Below are 24,105 nucleotides of genomic sequence, written 5' to 3' on the forward strand. Positions count from 1 at the left end.
ACTCCCATAGCCACTGTATTAGAAACACCCTCACAGCAGAGTTAACTAGTTTTTTTGTAATTTGATGAAAAGGTAATACAATACTAAGTATAGTGTTATAAATGTACATACATTGTACTTACAAAAAAATGAAAATATAAAAAACTTTGCAAGATTTATGATGCTGATGACCGTTAAAATGCGTCATCACAGTCCGTGAAAAGGGTCCATTGTCATTTGCTCACTGATTGGATGACAATATTATCTGTAAAACTGCTTTGTAAGAATATTTAGTTTGCTGACTGAATTAAACCGAATAAAAATATTTATCGTAGGCTATATTCTAATAATGGTTAAAAAAAAAAAAAAAGATATTAATTTAATACAAACTATATTTTTTCCATGTAATATCTTAATATATTATATATAATGTTTTGTATATAACAAAATATCCAAAAACAACAATTTTTCTTAATAATGTAATTTTACACAAAGGGATCAGCATATTTAGGGGTGCTTGACTTAAAAAACAAAAACTCTGACTCAGAGGACTTGTATGTTGAAATAAAGCGACGCGCGTGCTCGTGATGTAATTAGCGCTGACTTCACGCTTTGAAGATGGCAGCTGACATAAACACTCCAATACCTGAGATCGGCACAATGAATCAGACTGATGATGATGGATATGACAAAAAATGTATTTTCTGTAAAATCGTGAAGGGGGAGATGGGAACTGAGCTCCTGCACAACGTGAGTGTGCTGTCAGTGTTTTAACTTATCTAAGATAACTGAAGATAATGTATAACGATAAGACGAGGCTAAAGATCACAATGCAAAATGTTTCATGAAATCAGTTTTTGCGTTTAGTAATACACCGACGTTTGTAATGCATAAAAGTATTTCCTTTCATTTTTACTTTCTCAGAAAAAAAAAAAAAAAGTATCAAGGTTACTGTAGTTCCATAGTTACTAAAGAATAATTTTACTACAAAAATAGCAATGTTATTAATTTGCACAGCCATCGTCATCACAAAGTAAATTATTATTACTACTAATAAAGAAATTCTGTGTATTAATATGCATTTAATATGGTTTTATAATAATTTAAGTCATGTTTTGTTGTTTATTAAGTCTAATTTATGTGCAATATGTAAGAATTTTGCAGTAAAATATCCAAAAACCACTAAGCCAGTGTTATATATTTTGTTCACTTGAGTACTTACAATATCCCAAATGTTTCCAACTATTTGTAAATCGTGAGAAAATTGCAATTTTAACCAAGGCTCCGGGACGTGTGAGGAGTCGCCTGTCAATTGCGTCATACCTGCGTTACCCTCGGTTTCCGGTTTTATTTTGTAGAAACCATGGAAACACCAAAGACGCTTTAATATTTACATGTTTTAATAGACAAGGGAACAACTGTTTGGTTACATTTATAGACAGAAAACTAATTGTTGTTATATAGCTCAACACGTTTAATCTTATTGTTTAAATCTAATTTTCTTGATATTTTGCGAGTACCATGCTTTACCATGCCTCAGAGAAAAACACTATTTTGTGAAGTGGCTAACATAGCATAATCAGATGCAGCTTTATTTTTAGTAACAGTAATACAGAATTTTCTCCATCATACAATACGTTTTAAAATTAATTGCATGCCATTTATCAACACAAGCCATCCAGCATTTATTATTTATGATATTCTAAAATTGATCTAGCTTACTGCAGTGTGCAACAGTGTCTCACAGCAGCCGCTGAGCGAAAACACAGAGTAACGTTATAACATAATTTTCAACACACTCAGATGTATCTAATATGATAAACAGAGCTGCATTACCTCATACTCATGACCGGAAAAGCGGAAGCAGCATAATAAAAGTTCCGCTGCTCACAGCGTGTGTTGCGCAATCGCTCCAGTGGCCTCGTTCAGCTCCCACAACACTCGGTCCTGCTCTGCTTCATACTACATTAATGTTAATAATCGCATCCATGAACATGATTTCTTTCCAAGTCCTATCCCGATTATTTCCACCTGCTGTGATGTGAAGACCACATGTCCCAAGATTCCGCGCTCAGACTTGGCGTCATCAAGCTTCGCCTTTGTTTTGAATAGGCCTCTAGCGACCTCTAGCGGACAGAACATTTTACATATTGCACCTTTAAGCACATTTAAAAACATCCGAAGTTGCAAAAATGCTCTCAAATAATTACAAATAACTTTTAACAAAAAAATATTAGACCCTATCACTGTTATTTATTTCAAATAAAACCTTTCTCTTTTCAGGATGAGACTATTTCCTGTTTCAGAGATATACACCCTGGAGCCCCTCATCACTATCTGGTTGTGCCAAGTAAACATGTGGGCAATTGTAAATCTCTCAGAAAAGAGCATGTACCATTAGGTAAACGCACTGTGATTTATCAGGGACTGGTGTAAATGTTTAGACATTTCTGACAGTAGCTATTCTGGAGCCTTTCTACAGTAACAATCAGAAGTGTCAGAGTCAGTCTTACCATTTACAAGTAGTCACAATTCCCAACTTTGTTACACATACTGTAGCATGTTTGACCACACAGTCATCTGTGTAAACTCTATTTTTGTGTTTTTAGTGGAGAAGATGGTGGAGATGGGGAAAGAGATGCTTCAAAAGAACAATGTAACTGATTTAAATGATGTTAGGTAATGGATAAAACATTGAATCCTTTGCCAATTATACTAAAATCAAGTCCTTGTTCATGTAGCATGCCAATTTTGACATGTCAATTGTATTTCCAAGGTTTGGTTTCCACTGGCCTCCGTTCTGCTCTGTCACACATCTGCATCTCCACGTTCTCGCACCCGTCAGTCAGATGGGCTTCATGTCACGCTTGGTCTACAGGCTAAACTCGTATTGGTTCATCTCGGTAAGCAATCAAATTAACTACCCAACAATACAATCCACTATTCCCCTTATCCTCTAAGTAAATTACATCCACTAAAACTAATAATCACATTCCCTTGGAGCAGGTTATTGATGCATTAACAAACAAAATGTTTTTGGAGCGTAGCAAGACGTCGCCATTTATTACGCCTGTTGAATGAGACCTTTTGTCATGTAATTGGAACAAGCAAATTGTATTAAATTAAAATGGACAAGCTACAGTGGCAGGGGAATGAAAACCTTTTTTGTGTTTGCCAGCTCTAGCAGATGCTGCTGGATGGATCTGTGTGGAGAAATGACCAATTCTAACACTATAACATTTTTCTTTACGTTTTAAATAATAGAATTGTTGATTTACCCTTGCTTTGGAGTATGCAAATGTACAGCTAACTCTTGTCTTGTTTTCATTCTGCAGGCAGACCAGTTACTCCAAAGACTGAACTCTATGAGCTAAATGTACAGGAAGTGAGAGGAACTCAAAATACATTAATGTTCGAGATGCCCAGAGCCTTGTTACTCATAACAACAGTCCAAGTCAATCTGTTTGTGATGACAAAAGGCCACAGAGGAGTGCTTCGGGGTTATAATACTCATTATTGCTACGTTCATTAGTTAGTTATATTGTTGGCTAGACGGGCCAATCAAATTTGCAGCTACAAAATTGCAGCTACTTTTGAATTGATTTGAGAGAAGAAAAAAAACAAGCTGAATAGTAATGACATTGATAAATTTGACAGAATCATTAATCTTTTATGGTGAACAGTTGGGCTTCTTTCAGTTTTACTCAAATAATATAATTTTTAAAGCTGCAAAGCAATGACAAAGACTTTTTAAAATATGAACAAGCTGAAAATGGCAATTAATCTCAATAATTGGATTTAGCTCTGGCCAAATCCACTACTGAATGATTTCAGCATCAGAACACGGCAGTGTTTTGTCATTCTGTACTGCACCTGTGATGAGCAAGTCTGTTTTCCTTCATATAACACTAAATGAAATGTTTTAACTCTGTTTATGCTATGACATAGATTGTACTGTATAGATATAAGGCCTGTATGTCTCTGATGTATTTAATTATTGAGTGATGTGAAGTTGTATTTGCACTGTATGATGTCCGTAAGCATGTAAACAAAATAAATTATAACCTACATGTGTTGTCTGCTTTTTAATAGTTTTGTGCTTCAAAACTAATACATGATCACTTTAATTTTACCATAATTATGTTTATAATAAATTCAAAGCAACCCCATACAAACAATTCAATATGTATTTTATAGACAATACTTGTAATTTCCTTGTAATTCGTTATATGAAAAAAAAAATTCTATTATAAATAGAAAACATTTTTAAAGGTTTCAAAAGTAATTTGTTGTGTACCTTAAAGGCCCATTTACACCAAGATCGATAATGATAAAGATATAGTTCTAAAAATAATTCTAAATATAAAATAATAGCAAAGTCCACACCACAATGATAAATGCACAGAGAAATGGTATCGTTGGAATTACTTTCAGAACTCATTTTTTTTCCAGCTGATAAAAAGATAACATCGACAACCAATCAGAATTCATCCTGATTTAAAGAGCTCGCAATTAGAACAAACACCTTTATTATTCATTGGTGTATATATCTGTTTATATATTTATCATTATGGTTATCTTTATAGTTTTCGTTCTTGATGTGAATGGGACTTAACACTGTGCATCAAAGTGATGGCAAAACTGTGATTATGGTTTGAGTAATATGGCTTGTCAACACTACAATGTTATTGTAGGCATTCACTTAAAGGTGAATGTTTGCAATTTTCCAAGATAAATTTGATCCCATCACAGTTTAGTGTGCAGAGATATCCAGAAATTAGTCATTTGTAGGTTTTCCTGCTGGAAAAAAAACGAACAAAAAACACTTAAGCCAATCTAAGCTGCCCTCCCAACTTGACCTCTAGCCGAAGAGTACTCAAAACTTTTCTAAAACCAGCAAATATAAACCAATAAAGAGCAGCAAACCATTTTAGGCTTGTTTAAAGGGTTAGTTCACCTAAAAATGAAAATAAATGACATTATTACTCACCCTCATGTCGTTCTACACCCGTAAGGCCTTCATTCATCTTTGGAACACAAATTAAGATATTTTGATTAAATCCGATGGCTCAGTGAGGCCTGCATAGCCAGCAATGACACTTCCTCTCTCAAGATCCATAAAGGTACTAAAAACATATTTAAAACAGTTCGTGTGAGTTCAGTGGTTCCATGTTAATATTATAAAGCGACGAGAATACTTTTTGTGCGCCAAAAAAACAAAATAACGTCTTTTCATCTATATAGTGATGGGCGATTTCAAAACACTGCTTCGGAGCTTTACGAATCAAATCAGTTGTTCGGTGCGCCAAAGTCACGTGATTTCAGCAGTTTAGGTGTTTGATAGGAGATCCGAATCACTGAATCGATTCATAAAGCTCCGAAGCAGTGTTTTGAAATCGCCCATCACTATATAGTTAAAAAGTCGTTATTTTGTTTTTTTGGCGCACAAAAAGTATTCTCGTCGCTTTATAATATTAAGGTAGAACCACTGAACTCACACGAACTGTTTTAAATATTTTTTAGTACCTTTTTAATAAACCAGTTTAATGAACTGTTTTTAATTTTTTTTTTTTAGTCCCTTTATGGATCTTGAGAGAGGAAGTGTCATTGCTGGCTATGCAGGCCTCACTGAGCCATCGGATTTAATCAAAATATCTTAATTTGTGTTCCAAAGATGAACGAAGGTCTTATGGGTGTAGAACGACATGAGGGTGAGTAATAAATGACATTATTTTCATTTTTGGGTGAACTAACCCTTTAAGTTTTTTTAGCAGTAACATGTGAAAAGTGTAAGTTGTTGCTCTGGTTTTTTTAGCAGCCCCTCATAACCAATGGTATGAGATGGGGGCAGGGCTATTCGCTTGGTTGACCGATGAAGACAAGACTGTTTTGAAATCTTCTTTGAAAACATTATTTTTCCAGTTCCATTTCATGGTACAGAAATGACACATTTAACTTCAGTACACGCAGTTTAAATCTCATTAGCAGTAGTTTCTTTGGCCGGAAAACTGACTCCTAACCCATGTTCAAGTAAAATGGATGCCTATAAAGCAATGTTGGACAGTAATTGAGTGGTGCAGGTATGACGTCAGAACCAGGAAGTCATGCGTATTTAATAAGTAACTAGATAAGACAGTTTGGGGTTTGAGTGTGTGCAGTGTAAGCTGTAGAACAAAACATTGAAGTATCGTCAACTTATGTTTACCACAGGCTTTATTTCACTCAGAAATTGTAAACCCCCATTATAAAACCCCATAGGAAATCTTGAAGGAACCAGCGGCAAATTAGACTTCCGGGTTCTGACGTCATACCTGCACCACACTATATTGACTTTGAGGCAGGCACATGGTGTCCATCAATGCTCTAAATCACTGTAACAAGGTGATGAGAACTTCATCATCTCTCCCCTGCCACAGCATCTCTCCTTCAAAGTGCACCAGCCCTTGCTTGCGCGCCCGCAGCAGAACCCCCACTAGTTTATCAGAGATGGTGACGTATCTCTCAAACAGCATCCCGAACCGTACAGCGGGCCTGCCGTCGTCTCCGCTTTCTCCGATCTCCTTAATGACCTGGCAGAGCTCGGTGACCTCTCTGCTGATGTGGGAGTGGGCGTCTTTTCCTCTCTGCTCTGTTTTGGAGCCCTCTAAAGGCCTGCCGTAGCCCTCCTGTCCTCGCTGGATCTGCGGGGGAATCACCTTGCCGTTGCTGAAGGGATTTTGTTTCTGATACTCACAGTGGTCGTTGGACCATTTCTGCCAGTTCTCTGTCAGACCTTTGACAGACACGGTGCACGTCTCCGCCCTGTCATCTTTATGCTGCGCAGGTGCTTCATCCGTCTCCATGGTGACCTTTGGCTCACAGGACGGCTCTAGTTTTCAGCATGCTTTACTGTTGGCACAACAAAGGCTGCGAGTGAGAAGATTGCATGTCGTACAGGCTTTAAATAACTTAAAGCCTCATGAAGTCTACAAGTAAGACTGACCCAATGTAATCAATACTAGTCTGTGCACTTAAACTAAACTATATCATAAAGATATATTAATTTATAAACTATAAAATAAATACTGATCTCAAAATTTGAGATAGAACCACACAAGTGTACTACTGTCATTTTTTAAATTTAAGAAAAAATCTTCCAGGACACGGTATTATTGTTAACAAAACCTAAAAACATTTTTGTTCATTGAAATAGGGCTGAAATAAAATAAAATAGAAATATTAGATGAAAAACTTCAACTAAATGAAAATTAAGTGGTTTATAACTGAAATATGTTTAAGATGAAGCAACTAAAATTACTAACTTGGAGGTAAATAAAAACTAAAACTGAATTAAATTACACTGAAATAGAAGTAAAAATAAATTAAACCTAATTGGTAAAAAAAAAGAATAAAAATGTCATAAGCACATTAAAAATTAAAAAAAAAAAAATATTAAATAAGATAAAATAAAAACTTAAAATATAAAAAAAACCTAGGCCTGCCGGTAAAATAATGCTTTCTGGAAAAATGATAAATAATCAGATATATATGTGAATTAAATTCACATTTTTATTAGCGACATTTCAAACATTGCTTATTATTACTATGTTTAATTACATGTATCAATTAATATTAACTGTTTATGGAAATATCCCATATTCATACTGATTTTTTTTCTTTATTATCATTACAAAAAACTGGAGATATTTTATTCCATTTTAATAATACGTCCTCAAATTTGAATTACAACTCTGCAGTGCAACCTAAATTCGAATTCAATTCAAATTGAGAAACTGAATTTATTCTCAGTAAGAATTCATTCTCAAAATACAGAAGGATTTAGAAAGTAGAATTGAGAGATTTTTTTTTTTCAATTCTATTCTGAAAGTCGCACAATATACAAAACACATAGGCTATACAACAATACGACACTTACATAGAACACAACACTATAAAATTGATAGAGACAGTCTATGACAGCGTAGTTTAACGATGCAGTCGACTTTACAAAGATTTAAATATAAAGTCTAAATATATACATCACACGTTAAGTGTACCATAATAAAACCTTACCGCCCTTGTTTGGCTTCTCGTAGATGGTTGTCATGCTGTAACTACGATGGAAGTGGATACATTACAAGTTGTTCAGTGGATACTTTTCTGACCTCTTGTGAGAGTGATTGATGTGTAAACTAACCAATGAGAGCATGAGAATCATGTCGTTGTACGAGATAATGAACCAATGACAGGGAAGATTTCATCCCCTTAAGAAGTTAATGAGTGTGTAAATAAGATTAAAAGATGTTATCAGGTGACACTAAATAGTTTCCATTTTCAAAAAAGACATAAAACATAGGGAAATGATTCGGCTTTCACGAACAGACTGTTCTTTCGAGCACACAGGCAGTTTACTTAATTTTACTCATGGGTATGACTTAGTTAAAACAGGCATTGAAAACTACAAATATCCAATCCTTTTAGGAGATTTTCGCGTAGGCGATTTAAGTACGGGGATGCCAAATTGGAACTGTTGTTACGAGCACAAGTATTCCCATCGGATGATGTTGAATGTTGCACACAAACATGGCGCTCCACTGTGGTCGGGCGTGCAGACAATATTTACTTCATCTGGCACATGATAACGTCGATTTTAGATTACCGGTACAAACTGTAAACTTTCAGTACACTTAGTCCTTCGTGTCAAAATGCTTATTTTATTGGATTAAAACGTCAAGAATGTGTTTTGAACTAAAGAGCTCATTATTCATAAATTTTTTGCACAGCTCCATTCAGTATTGTAGTTAATTATTTTCATTTGAATCTAAGATCGAACTATATTTGGTACACATTAATAAATCGCTATTTGAATTATTGATTGCAGGAAATAAAAGCATTGCTGTCTCTAAGGAACCAGCCATTTGATACATCAGATACATTCATTGAAAAGGTAATGCCAAAATTGTTTTTCACTTGAAACAAGTAATTGTCATAAGTTGTTATTTAATTTCTAAAAATTCTAACTTTTTCCTCATAAGTCTCCCTTTTGGCAACTAAATGGCTTATCGGAAGATGATATACGGAGTGTCATGTCCAGAACGGTTTGTGGCAAGTAGGTTGTAATATTTTATTATTTAAAGTGCATGTAAAATGCTCAGGATGACAAACTATTATAAATATTAACCTAACTGCATTTACTCTGCGATATTTATTTACCGAAATTTTGAGTTGCTTTGCATATGATTTCATGACCCTATGACCCAATACTGACCAATCAGGACTCTGCATATATTTGAATGTAGTCAATGATTGGCTGAAGATCAATGTGTGAATACTGCATGTCTTAAAAAAAAAGGCTGTTTTCGTTAATATTATAATAACGTTTGTTTTGCTATTAACATTAGTTAACATGAATTAACAAAGAACTATATTTCTGCATCAATTAATTATCTTAATGTTAATTTCACCATTTACTACATTTTTAAAATCAAAAGTAGTTAGCATTAGTTAAAGGGATAGTTCACCCAAAAATGAAAATTCTGTCATCATTTACTCCCCCTCAAGTTGTTCCAAACCTGCATGAAGTTCTTTCTTCTGTTGAACTAAACAGTTGATGGACCCCATTGACTTCCATAGTATTTTATTTTTCTCCCTACTATGGAAGTCAACGGGGTCCGTTAACTGTTTGCTTACACCTATTCTTCAAAATATCTTCTTTTGTGTTCAGCAGAACAAAGAAATTCATAAAGGTTTGAAACAACTTGAGGATGAGTAAATGATGACAGAATTTTCATTTTTGGGTGAACTATCCCTTTAAGGCACTGTGAACCTGCATGAAGAGAGTGAACAATTGTATTTTTATTAACAAAGATTAATAAATACTGCAAAAATATAATGCTCATTGTTAGTTTATGTTAGCTAACGTATTAACTGACATTGACAAATTAAACCTTATTGTAAAGTGTTACTAAAATACAGTGATAATTATTAAATTACTGGATTTATGTAAAGTTTAATATTGATTTCCAGGTCTGCTTTTGAACTTTGGGGTCATGGAAGAACAACAGATGAGTTGAGGAGGTCACTGTTGGTGTATCCAGCAGAAAACATGGTTTGTTCATGTTTCCCTCTCAATAAAGTACAATGTGTCCTTGAGATTTACAGGGTGTATTTCTGAATAAACTGTCTGTATTAATTCTTCACAGGCTCCATATCTACAGCAGAATTCAACTTATAAGATCAATGTCTACACTTTCAACAAAACATTAGAGTTTAAGGACAGAATCAAAAAGATTGATGTAAGTATTTTGCTGTATTTTACATGTTTGCACGTTTTGAATACCTGATTCTGTGGCATACAATCCATAATTGGTGTTAATTTAGTAACAGCGTCAATTGCAATTTATACTGTCTTAAATGGTTAGTTCACCCAAAAATAAAAATTCTGTCATTAATTACTCATCCTCATGTCGTTCCAAACCTGTAGGACTTTTGTTCATCTTCGGAACACAAATTAAGATATTTTGAATGAAATCTTTGATCTCTTTATGAACTTTTTGAAGGGTCAATGTGGTAATTGCGTAGACTGTCAATGAATTTACGTTTTTGGGTGAACTAACTCTTTAACTTAATGTATTTTTGCCACAGGCTCTAGACTTCCTGCCATTTGAAGGGAAGGTCAATCTAAAGGATCCAGAACATGTTTTCTGTTTGCTGGAGGATTATGGCTCTGATCCTAATGATATCCCAGAGGAGCCTTTCCATTTGTACTTTGGGAGATGGGTGAGCAGCTCTTATAATGATTCAGAATGTTTCTTCAGTGGTGTGTGCTGGTGTACAAGGCTTCACATTTGACGACTGTATGGATTTGTAAAATGCTTGATTTGTGCCCTGGATACTAAAGCTGAATGATGTCCTTAAAAATAAAAGGTAACATACTGTATCAACTCTTAAATGTTAAATAAGTTTTCTCTTCAGATTGCAGATGGTCAAAGAGAATTAATTCGCTCTTACAGTGTGAAGAAGAGACATTTCATTGGGAACACTAGTATGGACGCTGGCCTCTCTTTCATCATGGCCAATCATGCCAAAGTAAAGGCTGATGATTTGGTTTACGATCCTTTTGTTGGAACAGGTGAGGAAATCTTTGTGCAGATAGAAGGCTTTGAAGTCTATAATGCTCACAGTTCATTTGATCAAAAACACAGTAAAACAGCAATGCTGTAAAATATTATTACAATTTAAAATAACTTTTTTATTTTAATATATTTTAAAATGTAATTTATTCCTGTGATGGCAAAGCAGAAATTTCAGCATCATTACTTCAGTCTTCAGTGTCACATGATCCTTCAGAAATCATTCTAATACGCTGATTCGGTGTGACATTTCGTATTATTATCAGTGTTGAAAACAAGTTCAAAATAACATTTATTCGAAATAGAATTTTTGCAATATTAAAGTCTTTACTGTCACTTTGGATCAATTTAATGCTTTCTTGCTGTATTAATTTAACTTAATATCTGAACTTACATCACTTAAATTCTATATTAACCCAGGCATCATTAATTGAATATTATTAGCCTATAGCTAATAAACTATATAATTTGGTGGGAGAGTTTTTTTTTATTTTTTTTTAATCAATTTAGTTCTATTTAATTTTTTTGTTTAATTATTTATTGATATTATATTGGAGGTTCTTTGTCTTTTTAAACTAGTTGTCAGTGAGTGCGTATAAGTTTCTCATCCAACACAGCTATGAAATCAGATACCTTTATTCTGCAAATGAATTTGTTTAGTCTTGCATATTGTTTGTTTGGCATGTTGTTAATCAAAACAGTTTAGACTCTTCATTTTGGGCCAAACTGAAGCAGGTGTTTGTGTTTGTGTCTCGTTCTGAGTGAAATCACATCTGACAGCTTGTCAGGGTGATTGAGGATTTGTACCATCGTCTTCTGTTTCTTATTTGTGTCTAACGGGAACCAGGAGCAGAACTCTTTATAATCTTTTGTGATGGCTCACAATAATTCTCACTTTTCCATCTCAGTTGGCCCACTTTTACTCTTTCTTTTGACTTTGAAAGTCCCACTTTCGAGTGTCATTAGTCAAACGAAAGATTTCTGGCTTTCTAAACAGCATGGGGTTGCATTTCTCTCTCTCTCTAAGGCTTTTTTGCTGAAGCGTGAGTTTGTAGCGTGCCATGATGCTGCCAGGCTTTATCATAAGTCTGTTGTCACCACATGCGCTGAGATCTGCAGGCCAGATGTGCTTATTTAGTTGAATACTCTCTGGATGGCTGGAAATCCTTACAGGCATAATTTTAAAGTGCCAAGTGTATATAAAGATCTACAGTCAGATACGTACATTCCAGAGACCACTTGTATAATTTTCTTAAATTCTCTCATGATCATTTTTTCCTCTGTTTTGTTTTTCCAGGTAGTCTTTTGGTAGCATGTTCACACTTTGGGGCTTATGTATGTGGGACAGACATCGATTATAACACTATCCATGGAATAGGTATGTTTTTTAAAGGCATTACAATCATTCTCCTTCGAGTATTCCACACAATGTAGGTTTATTCAGTACATTTGCACCTTTGAGCATTTAAACCTGTTGCAGGAAAAGCCAGCAGGAAGAATCAGAAATGGAGAGGACCAGATGAGAACATCCGAGCAAACCTGCGGCAGTATGGGACTGAGAGTCTCTATGTAGACGTCATGGTGTCCGATGCTTCCAAACCAGTTTGGAGAAAAAACGCACAGTTTGATGCCATTGTTACAGATCGTACGTTCCTAGAAACTGAAGGCCTTTAAAGGTGAAGCGTGTCATTATTTTATGTTAAAATACAATGGTCTACCTGAAAGCTAAAAACCAGCTACCATGTTCCAAAACACCGCTTGTACTGTAGCTTAAGCTGGATTTTCAATCGCATGGGAATACTGTTTGTTTGTAAACATTGTTCAGTTACGTTTAGTGGTGTTGAAATGACACACTTCACCATTAAAGTCACATTTGTGGGTTTTTTTTATTTGTTACTATTAACTGTTTTTGTTTGAAGCTTCAAGTGTTTTTCTTTTCCCTTGTGCAGCTCCATATGGCATTCGTGAGTCCACGAGGAGAACGGGATCTCATAAAGATATCATCAAACCTCCTGAGGATTTGTAAGTCTATCACTTTTATCCACCTGCATTTTTAATGGATCCACTTGAAACACTCTTTAGATGTGAGCCAGTCATCAAATAAACCTACTGCCTCACAACTAGCACAACACATGGTACAAGACTATACAATTACACTACCATTCAAAAGAGTCTCTTATGTTCATTGCATTTATTTGATTTAAAAAAAAAAAAACATTTAGAATGCAGTTTATTTCTGTGATGGCAAAGCTGAATTTTCAGTGTCACGTGATCCTTCAGAAATCATTCTAATATGCTGATTTGGTGCTCGAGAAACATTTCTTATTACTATCACAGTTGTGCTGCTTAATATTTTTTAACAAACTGTGATTTTTGTATATACAGTCAAACCAAAATTTATTCAGACACCTTGAACATTTCATTCATTAATACAGTTTATTCACTATAGTTTAAAAAAATGGTAATAAAATATGACAAGATCTCAGAGTTAAACTGTCAGAAAATATTAATCAGATAACACTTAAGCAAAACATGGTCAGGTCAAAGTGTCTGAATAATTTTTGGTTCCAAATTGTTATAAATTTTACTGGTAGTCCACTGTATGAAGAATTTTTGGGTATAATATGTCACAGTTAACTTTTTGCTATTCTCACTTACATAAATGAACTATAGTGTCCTGCACCCACTGGTAAAAATATATCAAAAATGTCTGAATAATTTTTGGTTTGACTGTATATATATATATAATCAATCATGATTTTTTTTTTTTTTTTTCTCCAGGATTCTTTGATGAATAGAATGTTTAAAAACAGCATTTATTTGAAATAGATATAGTTTGCAACATTATAAATGTCTATACTGTCACTTTTAGACCATCAGTTTAAAAAAATTATGAATTTATGAAACCCAAAACAACTTTTAGAACATTTTGTATGAAAGTTAGAACATATACTAATTACTAATATTAATTCAGGCCTGAAAAAATAAATAATAATGTCTTTGGAGACATTTGATTATCAATGGAAAAAGCAAGGATGGTTCTGTGTAATTGTTTTCATTTACTTGTTGTTCAAAATGCGTATGATTTTCTTTTTTCCATGGAACACAAAAGGCAATGTAGAATATATTAGTCACCCGTTTCCGTTCATTGCATTCATATGTTCTGAAGACTTTATAAGTGATGTGTGATTGTGACCGGGATGTTCTTTTGAGGCAGATTTTTTCAATGAATCAGTTGATCCGCTTCACAAAACCTCTGTGAATGATTTGATCCGTTTGTGCTCACATGTCAGTACTCACACAAATAGTGCCCAAATGCCATGGACTACTTAATGAGTATATAGTACTTTTATGGCGCTTGAGTTCTTTTTGACACTTGAAACCTACAATCCCGATTTACTGTAATTGCATGAAAAAGTGCAACCAGCACATTAAAAAAATTATCTCAATTTCTCGTTTTCTGTTTCATGGATGAAACAAGTTTGGAACAACTTGAGGGCAAGTAAATAATGACAGAATATCCAATTTTTTGGAGAACTACCTCCCTCTTGAGATTTTTCTATTGATTATATTTTCTTGTGTTTCATATCCCAATGCAGCGCTGGAGAGAGTCACGTCCCTGTTTCAATGGCTTATCATCTGAGCGATATCTTTGCCGACCTCTTGAATTTTGCAGCCCACCACTTGGTTTTAGGTGGACGTCTTGTCTACTGGCTACCAATCTACAGACCAGAGTAAGTAAATCTAATCTGACTGAATGTTCACATTCACTGTACACATATTCCTCCAGCATATGTGTACTGTATCAGTCACTAGGGGGCTATCTTGTACCTTCTTATGTCTGTAGATATGAGCTCAAAGAATATCAGTAGCTCAAGCCCCCTGTTTCAGTGGAGGGTGTTAAACCTGCTCAGGCTTGTTGACCTGCGGTCAGCCCAGCAGTGGAGCAGGTGTGAAGCCATGGGGTATTTTCCACTGACCACAAACAGCAGTGTCCACAGATCATGCTATCCACTGATTACAGGGCCCGGGAAGAGTAGTGGCTCAAAGGAGGGACCCGCTGCTTGTGATCTACACTTTTACCTCACCTCCATCTCACTTGTAGACAGATTTTTCATTATGTAGTTACGGGATTCATTCCCTCAGGATTGCTGATGCCAACAATTATGAAATTAGCTTGCGTCGTCTGTGCCGATACAATCGTGTATCACAATTATTTTTCTCATTATTTTTAATTTATGTTCTCATTCATTTTAAAGTGTGTCTGGCACAGTATTAACAAAATACTTGTTTGATTTGCACTGCCATTTGAAAATTTGGGGTTGGTAATTTTAGAAGTTTTAGAAGTTTATATTTTGATTCAGCAAGGACGTGTTAAATTGATCAAAAGTGACAGTAAGGACATTTATAATGTTACAAAAGATTTCTATTTCAAATAAATGCTGTTCTTGATCTTTCTATTCATCATAGAAGTCTAAAAAAAAGTATCACGGTTTACACAAAATACACTGCCTAGCCAAAAAAAAAAAAATCGCTGTTTGGATTTTAATAGGCAAATACTTAAGAGTCTATGGATGGATCATTATTACAGTGATTATTATTTTTCTAGCATGTTATATGTTTGGCAACAGTTCTTTTAACAATAAAGATGGAGTGTGTAGCTTTTCATTATTTAAACAACCATGTATTAAGATGTATCATGGCCATATTCCAGGATGACAATGTCTGGATTCATCAGGCTCAAATTGTGAAAGAATTGTTGGGAGGGAGCATAAAGAATCATTTTCACACATGAATTGGCACTGACCTTGACCTCAGTGTAAGTTTTTGGGATGTGCTGGAGGAGACTTTACAGAGTGCTCACCTCTTGCATTGTCAATACAAGATCTTGACCAAAAATGATGCACCTCTCAATGGAAAAAAATGTTGTGATGTTATTTCCATCAAGAGGTGCATCCATTTTTGCTCAAGATCTTGTATTGACAATGCAAGAGGTGAGCACTCTGTAAAGTCTATTCCAGCACATCCTAAAGACTTTCAATAAAAAAAATAAAAAAAAGGTCTGGACTCTGAGGTGCCAATTCATATGTGAAATTGATTCTTCATGCTCTCTGAACCCTTCTTTAACAATTTTAACCCTGGTGAATTTTAAGTAAGTATTTGCCTATTAAAACAAACAGCAACTTTTTTTTTTTTTTTGGCCAGGCAGTGTATTAAGCAGCACATGTGTTTTCAACACTGATAATAATCATAAATGTTTCTTGAGCAGCAAATCAGCATATTACAATGATTTCTGAAAGATCATGTGACACTGAAGACTGGAGTAATGATGCTGAAAATTCAGCTTTGCCATCACAGGAATAAATTACATTTTAAAATGCATTAAAATAGAAAACAGTTCTTTTAATTTGTAATAATATTGGTGAGCACAAGAGACTTCTTTCAAAAACTAGAGTGCCAAACTTGACAGAAATTAACTCTAGCATATCTGGCCGAAGGGTCAGAAGACGACATACTGACCCCTGATCTGAATATGTTAGAGTTTACTGACAGACAGAAAGGATTTAACTGAGAACAATCAGTAACATCCACCACAAGGAGGCGTTGGCGTCAGGAAGGAACTTTACGACCGCATCTTTAGAGCAGGCGTTAGTATAGCAACACTTGTGTTTATAAACTGACTGCGGCTGGAATCTGGGGCTTCGATGTCGATTACCCTTGTAACAGTTAGAAGTGGAAACAGCCCTCAGTATCCGATTCATCCACTTCATCCTGTGGAGAAAGTTCACAATCAAGCCCCAGACCAGATGAAAACACATCTGCCATAGTAAATGGCAGGATTTCCCAATTTCTGGTGACGCAACAGATCAACAAATAAAATTAAAGGAGGGATGATAGAATAACATATCCTAACGTATTTTGAATGGTGTCCACAGTGATGTAGACGTCAACATGACGATGAAAAGTGAGTCTTTTGATTCAGCTGACACATCTTCGACCTTTACTTTAATTGTTTTGTTACTACTGCATATTGTTGCTAACAGAAGAATAATCTCTTTTACAGGACATGGACGTCATGAAGTGAAGGCAAAGATGAGTGTAATGTCCCACATGGGACGTTAGTCAGTCATTAGTACCCCATAATGCACTAGTCTGTTCTGACTCATTGCCCTATATTCAGAAATGTGATTCTGTCAGGTGATTTCTGTGGACGGAGTTCTCCAGAGGGCCCTTTACTGGAAAGCTAACATTTGTTAGACATTTCTCCAAGGTGACAGGAGTAGCTCCGTGTAAACAGTACGATGGAGAATATGTATGCTTCGTATGCCTCCTTGTTTTGCTTTGTCAGGTCAGTTGAAAAGAGGGCACATAATTTATGATTTGTTTGAAACGGAGCTAACTGCGTGTGCGCAATGGTTTGTGGATCATTGGCTTTGTGTGGATGAGGTTCAGCTACAGCTAGCAGCCCTCGAAATGATTTTTTCATTGATTTCAGGCACTAGTCATATTTACGTAATCGTCTGAAAAATGAAGGGAGTTGGTGCATGCGAATGCATCTGTCAGCACGTGAATGTTAACAGCCTACCAGCTCAACTCCCTGCTGAGTTAATGTCCCTACTAACTGTCTTCACAACCTCTGGAAACAATGAATTGTTTGGATGTTCTCAGTGTTTCTCATAGTTTTGGCATGGCTCCAGATTGTGATAAAAATGGTCAGAATGGTCTAGTCACAATTTGCGATAAATGTTGTTTTGTCAGTTATTATTTCTTTAAATCGGTCTTTAAAGCGCTCACCGTTTTTTTTTTTTTTTTTTGCACACAGCAACGTTTCAACATGCGTTCACACATAAACATTGTACACAAATGTAAAAATCACATCCATCATCAATAAAATGTTATTTTTTAAAAATTCATTGCCATCCTAAATCTCTGACCCGAAGGTAAAAGCTCAAACTCTTGAGACACTGGGTGCCTATGATCTGATATGATTTTCATGGCTTTACTAAGACATCTGGTTTGGTAGATTTGTTCTAAACCAATCAGAGGGATACCAAGTAATTTACTCGCAATACTTAAAGGGTTAGTTCACCCAAAAATGAAATTTCTGTCATTAATTACTCACCCTCATGTCGTTCCACACCCGTAAGACCTGTTCATCTTCAGAACAGAAATTAAGATATTTTTGATGCTATCCGAGAGCTTTCTGACATCCCTATAGACTGCAATGTCATAACCAATTTCAAGGCCCAGAAAGGTAGTAAAGACATCGTTAAAATAGTCCATGAGACTACAGTGGTTCAACTCAAGCGCAGTTTACAACCTGAACAGCATAGGAGACTGGCAGGGAAAAGAAGAAATTGTTGAATAAAGTGTTTTTTTTTTTTTTTTTTTTTTTTTTTTTTTTTTTGTGTTTACGCACAAAAAGTATTCTCGTTGCTTCATAACATTAAAGGGGGGTATAATGCTATTTCATGTATTCTGACTTATTTACACTGTTAAAGAGTTGGATTCTCATGCTAAACATGGCCAAAGTTTCAAAACACGAGTTGTACGAATGACGGAGTATTTCTGTGCCAAAAATACTCTTCCAAATCCTCATAAACTTTGCAGTCTTTTTTTCGAGTATGAGGCTGTGTGACGTCATAAAGGTTGTGAGGGAAAGATAACCTTGCTTCCCAAAGAACCCAGCGTTAAGTGGAGCTGAGAGTTTTGTGCTCACGCATTACATTGATGCGCTCTTGATATTTGTTATTAAAATAACCATAGAAACTGATAGTTGCAATCACTTTTTTATTGGTTAAAATGAATGGAGAATATCTCGTGTTTTTCCGTGGCTGCTCGAGCCTTCAGGATCGGCGCTTATGGTTTCATAAACAAGGCCCAGTTCTACGCTGGATTTACAGATTGTTTGAAACTGAAAGATGGAGCGGTCACAGCGGTAATGATCCCGGTCATGAGTCGGAACCGCAGGTGGTGAGTAAAACTGCTTCAAATGTCTGTTTTTTTTGGCAATAGGCGCCTAAGTGCATATAATGTAAACACAAAACACAAACGTAGTGAATTCATAAATTCATTATGGATCATTCACTATACACTATATTCATTATAGCGATTCAAAAGTTATCCATGGATAATGCGATGGTGTATTGTGTGTGTTTAAATACATTTGTTTAGCTGACCATTGATAGCTTGCAGACGATCGCTACGCAAAAGCTGTGCGTGCTCGTCACTCTTTAGCTCCGCTCACACGGCACGCCTCCAGGCGCTCTGCTGTTTTCGGAAAGACTCGGTACAGCGTATGTATCTTTTATAAATATGATAAAACTAAAGACTTTTTGGAGATATGAAGGATGCACTACTACTCTATAGGTACTCAAGATTAACATGAGATTGGCATAAACTGTGTGTGATAGCCCCCCTTTAAGGTTGAACCACTGTCACGTGGACTATTTTAATGATGTCTTCACTACCTTTCTGGGCCTTGAAATTGGTTATGACGTTGCTGTCTATAGGGAGGTCTGAAAGCTCTCGGATTTCATCAAAAATATCTTAATTTTTGTTACAAAGATAAACAAAGGACTTATGGGTTTGGAACGACATGAGGTGAGTAATTAATGACAGAAATTTTATTTTTGGGTGAACTAACCCTTTAAGTATCATGAGTAAATTATTTGGTAAGTTGGTATAACTCTGATTGGTTTAGAACAAATACTTTAACAGCAGATGGCACTACATGCATTAGAAACAGCCGTACTCTGATTGCTTCCAATTCCTTACACACACCACTTAAACCTAAAATAATCATTCATAAAGTTCAAAAAGGTTGAAGCGAATTACAAGGGTGTTCGCAGTGGGCTGTGTTCACATTAATCTCATGTCATAAAAGCATTTTGCGCCGAGGTGTAAGTATATTCAACCACTTACATGACTCAACCGAATGCACAAGCGCTCTTCTTCGTGAGCATTCGAGTGTGTTGTTAAAAACTAGCCTAAAGTGCCATTTTCTGTTAAAACTAAGCTCAGAATCGATTCGAGAGAAAATCGCGATACATTCGGAACAGATCAGAATCGATCCAGAATCATTGTATCGTGAATTGAGAATCAATTTATTGCCCCATCCTTAGTTTTGTCTGTAACTCAACAAATGTGATCGTAATTTCACCGCTATATATATGTTGTTTTTTTTTTCCTATGATGAACACACAGGCAGATGTAGTATTTGCTACACCAAGATGTCAAATGTTGTCCTTGATGATTGGCTAGAGCTTTTCTGTAGCTGAAACAGTAGAGCATGGTGCTAGCAACGGCAAGGTCATGCTTTCGATTCCCAGGGAAAGTAAGAACTGATAAAATGTGCACCTTGAATGCAATGTAAAGGGATTCGCACACCAGATAAAAACATCTACCAAATGTGGCTACATTCATGCATTTCTTCTGTGTTCATTTTAGTAACCTTCAACGTTGTTTGGCTTCCAAAGTGAGTAGGGAATATCTGTGAAAAATGTCAGCCACTCATTGCTATGCAGTGCATGATGTGACACACACAAGTGAGCAGTGGTGCAATTTCGACAACAACAGATGATAGTTGTGACTTCCCCTACCACTATCAAGGTGTTTCATTTGATAAGTGGGCAGCTGGCTGATCTAAAATTGTACTGTGGTCTGCAGGTACTGTGAGGAGATGGTGCCTCTTCACCCCTGTTTGACACTCATCAGCAACTGCGAACAAACTCTGTCCAGCCACACGTCACGAAGACTCATCACCATGGAGAAGACCAAGGAGCCTGAGGTATGTGACACTTTTTTTGAGGTTGCTCTTAAGATGAGCTTGATTTATGCAAACTTGTCGGCGTGTGCTCCTGAATATGTTTAATATGGTTACGTCTTTTATGGCGCCGCATTGAATGCTCTGAAAATAACCTGCCATCTGGCTGTGGTTGACTCTCTGTTTTTAAGCTGCTTTAATGACTTAATCACACATTGTATGGAAAATAATCCATCTTTGGATTTGACAGCCACTTCACTTCAAAACCCCAAATTGTTCCCATAAAAGCTTTGCTGAAACACACTCACGAATATCTACCCAGACTGACATGTGTCTCCTCTGACTTGTGCTCCAAACCTGGAACGAATATGTTACCTACAGATGTCATGTCCTTGTCTTCCTCCTGAACTTTCTTCAAACCCCAAAGACAAAAAAATGACTATCAAATGAGTCTCTTCTGTGGAAAAACTGGCCCATTTCCCAAAGCTCAAGTATGTGATCTTGGCATCAGATCCCTCAATACGATTATGGAGATCTCTGCTAAACTTCTCCTCATGTCCAGCAGTAGCTGAAAAAACATCTGAATAATGTCCGCTGCTTATTGTTTATGGATGTTTATCCTAATGTCCTTGATCGGCTGTGTTAGACTTGTTCTACAATGCTCTTCACATGGGTTCTGTTGCTTTTGTTTGAGAACAGAAGGAACATGTCTTGTTACATTATGGGATAAATATTACCCAGTGAAGCTTATTTTTAGAACAGAACGCTGGACTTTCAGGAGCTTATCAGATCTAGCATTAGTCTAGTGCTGTCAAACAACTCTGAGTCCAGATGAGGCCCTGTTTCTGCCTTGTCTCCTTCGCTTTCTCTTTGTTTCCATCTCTTGCTCTGTTGTTTCTCTTTACATTTTGCTTTTTGGCACACACAATCTGTGTGTCCTCATTTCCCCTTGTAAAATATCTACACCAAAGATCTGTTTATCTTCCTAGTTAAAACTCACAAAGTAATGTCCAAGCCATGCTAACGACCTAAATTCAAAAGCAATAATATTATACCTTATAATTATACCTTGTTTTTTGACAATTATTGACAGTTATTCACATTAATGTGATGCAGTAAAGTTAATTTGGATACGCCAGTCTTCAGTGTCACATGATCCTTCAGAAATCATTCTAATATGCTGATTTGGTGCTCAAGAAACATATCTTATTATCAATGTGGAAAACAGTTGTGCTGCTTAATGGTTTGTTTTTTCACTATATAGGATTCTTTGATGCATAAAAAAAGTTAAAAAGAACAGCATTTATTTGAAATAGAAATCTTTTGTAACAATGTAAAAGCCTTCTACTTCACATTTGATCAATTGAATGCATCCTTGCTGAATAATAGGATAATTTCTTAAAGTTTATATATTTGCATTACAGTCAGAAGGAATTATTGTTCATATTACAGTATGGTAGTAAGAATTGAGAGAGATGGGGTTAAATGTGCATAATTGTCATTGAAAAATCCATTTTATTGTCATAAAAATAGGCATAATTTTCATACTTTTTTTTTTTTTTGAGTGAAATATGACTTGGACATTTCGTGACTGTTTGCATGAGATTTTCTATGCTTTTTATCTTCATTTGTTCATCCTGTAATTCTGATTGACATTACAGCCCACTTAGGCTGCTACAGACACTAGGGTCTGTTCCTGTGGCTTGTGTGGTCTGTGTTGCGCAAGTTGCGTTGTAAACTAAGGGCCAGGCGCGTGTGACCTGAACTGAGTCCTTGCTGACTGGCAGAAGGGAGTGTGTTGTAGAAGGTGCCGTTGATGGTTTGCAGACCCAGATCTGGAGTCATCACTTTTAGCTCAGTCTTTCTGCCACCTCGTTAGCCTGTGGCGCAGTATGCTTCCCTCCTGTCCTCCTCCAGCAGGTTCTGCTTAAGATCCTGGCCTCGACTCTGAGCAGGAAAATCTGAGGAACTTAACACACTGCTGTCTGTCATTAGGCACTTGACTGTGAGTTTGAGAAGGGAAAACTTAAAAGTGTGCTTTATTCAGCCAAACATTTATGCCCGTTTTTGTCATTTTGCTTTACTGTGCCTTTTGTTTTTAGTGTACAGTACCAGTCAAAAGTTTGAAACATTACAATTTGTTTAAAATGTTTTTGAAGTCTCTTATGCTCACCGAGGCTGCATTTATTTAGTCAAAAATGCATTAAAAACTGTAATATTGTGAAATATTATTACAATTTAAAATAATTTTCTATTTTAATATGTTTAAAAATGTAATTTATTCCTGTGATGGCAAAGCTGAATTTTCAGTATCATTACTCCAGTCTTCAGTGTCACATGATCCTTCAGAAATCATTCTAATATGATGATTTGCTGCTCAAGAAACATTTATATTCATAAAAGATGTGATGTTTTTACTTCTCAAATAATGCAAAGAAAACAAGTTCTTATTCATTTTTTTAACTTGAGAAGAGTTATAAAAAGAACTAAAGAACTAAATTTGGTGGAATAACCCTGATTTCGATTAGACAAAATCACTTTTCTGAAGTTAAAACATTAGTATTGTGTTGTTTAAAATTGAATATGAACTTCTTTGCACCATTTCAACTCTCTGCCATTGAATTGCTTGAATCCTACACTTTCTGTCTGATGTTTTTTATTTAAACTGTTTAAAATGCTTTCTTGCAGGATTCGGACAAACTAGCGCACCTTGCTGACTCTCGCTTCACCCCATACCAGGGTCACAACTCATTCAGAGAGAAATACTTCAGTGGTCTCACTAAGAAGAACGGAAAGGACAGCAAAGCCACCCCAAGAAATGAAGATTAAAACATGGGGGAGAAACGGTTTTAAGTTGTATTTTTGTTTTGATACTTTTTAATATTCTTTTTATAACTTAATTGTCACATGTAAATATGTTGTTTCAATAAAAAACCTTGTTTTATCAGTTTAGTCCTGTTCTTTTTATCTTTCTCTCTCTAAAGCGAGCCCTACAGACGCATTTGAATTTATTGCAGCATTAACAATATGTGTTGAAGATAAATTGGCGATAGGGATTAGTGTAATACCTGTTTCTCCAAGTGCTTGCGAGGTGGGAAGATGTAGGGGTGTAATGTAATGTGCCTACTGGACGTTTGCAGAGGAAGATGGAGCGCTGGGCCTGCTATCTAAACTCCCTTAAGTGTTTATACCAGGTCAGTTTGACATCTGACTAATGAATCTGTCTTAGACTTAAACTCACCTCAAAGA

General features: G+C 35.8%; 3 protein-coding genes across 4 annotated transcripts; 2 read left to right on the forward strand and 1 right to left on the reverse strand.

Moving 5' to 3' along the window:
• The first annotated feature begins 562 nt into the window (after window positions 1-562).
• hint3 (histidine triad nucleotide binding protein 3) lies at window positions 563-4,049 on the forward strand. The gene is made up of 5 exons (XM_051866519.1): window positions 563-729; window positions 2,263-2,380; window positions 2,589-2,658; window positions 2,756-2,882; window positions 3,315-4,049. The coding sequence occupies exons 1-5, from the start codon at window positions 598-600 to the stop codon at window positions 3,351-3,353; spliced, it is 486 nt and encodes a 161-aa protein (XP_051722479.1). The 5' UTR covers window positions 563-597; the 3' UTR covers window positions 3,354-4,049.
• A 1,323-nt stretch (window positions 4,050-5,372) lies between these two features.
• si:dkey-29b11.3 (actin-binding Rho-activating protein-like) lies at window positions 5,373-8,253 on the reverse strand. Its single transcript, XM_051866117.1, has 2 exons — window positions 8,032-8,253; window positions 5,373-6,867 (listed from the first exon to the last, which is right to left on the reverse strand). Exon 2 carries the CDS (start codon window positions 6,819-6,821, stop codon window positions 6,348-6,350), a length of 474 nt encoding a protein of 157 aa, XP_051722077.1. The 5' UTR covers window positions 6,822-6,867; window positions 8,032-8,253; the 3' UTR covers window positions 5,373-6,347.
• Window positions 8,254-8,364: 111 nt separating this feature from the next.
• Window positions 8,365-23,800, forward strand: trmt11 (tRNA methyltransferase 11 homolog). 2 transcript variants are annotated; one of them, XM_051866115.1, is made up of 13 exons: window positions 8,365-8,386; window positions 8,840-8,905; window positions 8,994-9,067; window positions 9,985-10,066; window positions 10,161-10,253; window positions 10,603-10,737; window positions 10,933-11,089; window positions 12,388-12,468; window positions 12,571-12,735; window positions 13,040-13,112; window positions 14,690-14,824; window positions 20,760-20,880; window positions 23,545-23,800. In XM_051866115.1, exons 3-13 carry the CDS (start codon window positions 9,045-9,047, stop codon window positions 23,683-23,685), a joined length of 1,206 nt encoding a protein of 401 aa, XP_051722075.1. In that variant the 5' UTR covers window positions 8,365-8,386; window positions 8,840-8,905; window positions 8,994-9,044; the 3' UTR covers window positions 23,686-23,800. The 2 variants fall into 2 exon arrangements, with proteins under 2 accessions (XP_051722075.1, XP_051722074.1); XM_051866114.1 differs by lacking the exon at window positions 8,365-8,386 and adding an exon at window positions 8,456-8,619.
• The last annotated feature ends 305 nt before the right edge of the window (window positions 23,801-24,105 follow it).

This window comes from Ctenopharyngodon idella, chromosome 16, assembly GCF_019924925.1.
Source record: "Ctenopharyngodon idella isolate HZGC_01 chromosome 16, HZGC01, whole genome shotgun sequence".
Lineage (NCBI taxonomy): Eukaryota > Metazoa > Chordata > Actinopteri > Cypriniformes > Xenocyprididae > Ctenopharyngodon > Ctenopharyngodon idella.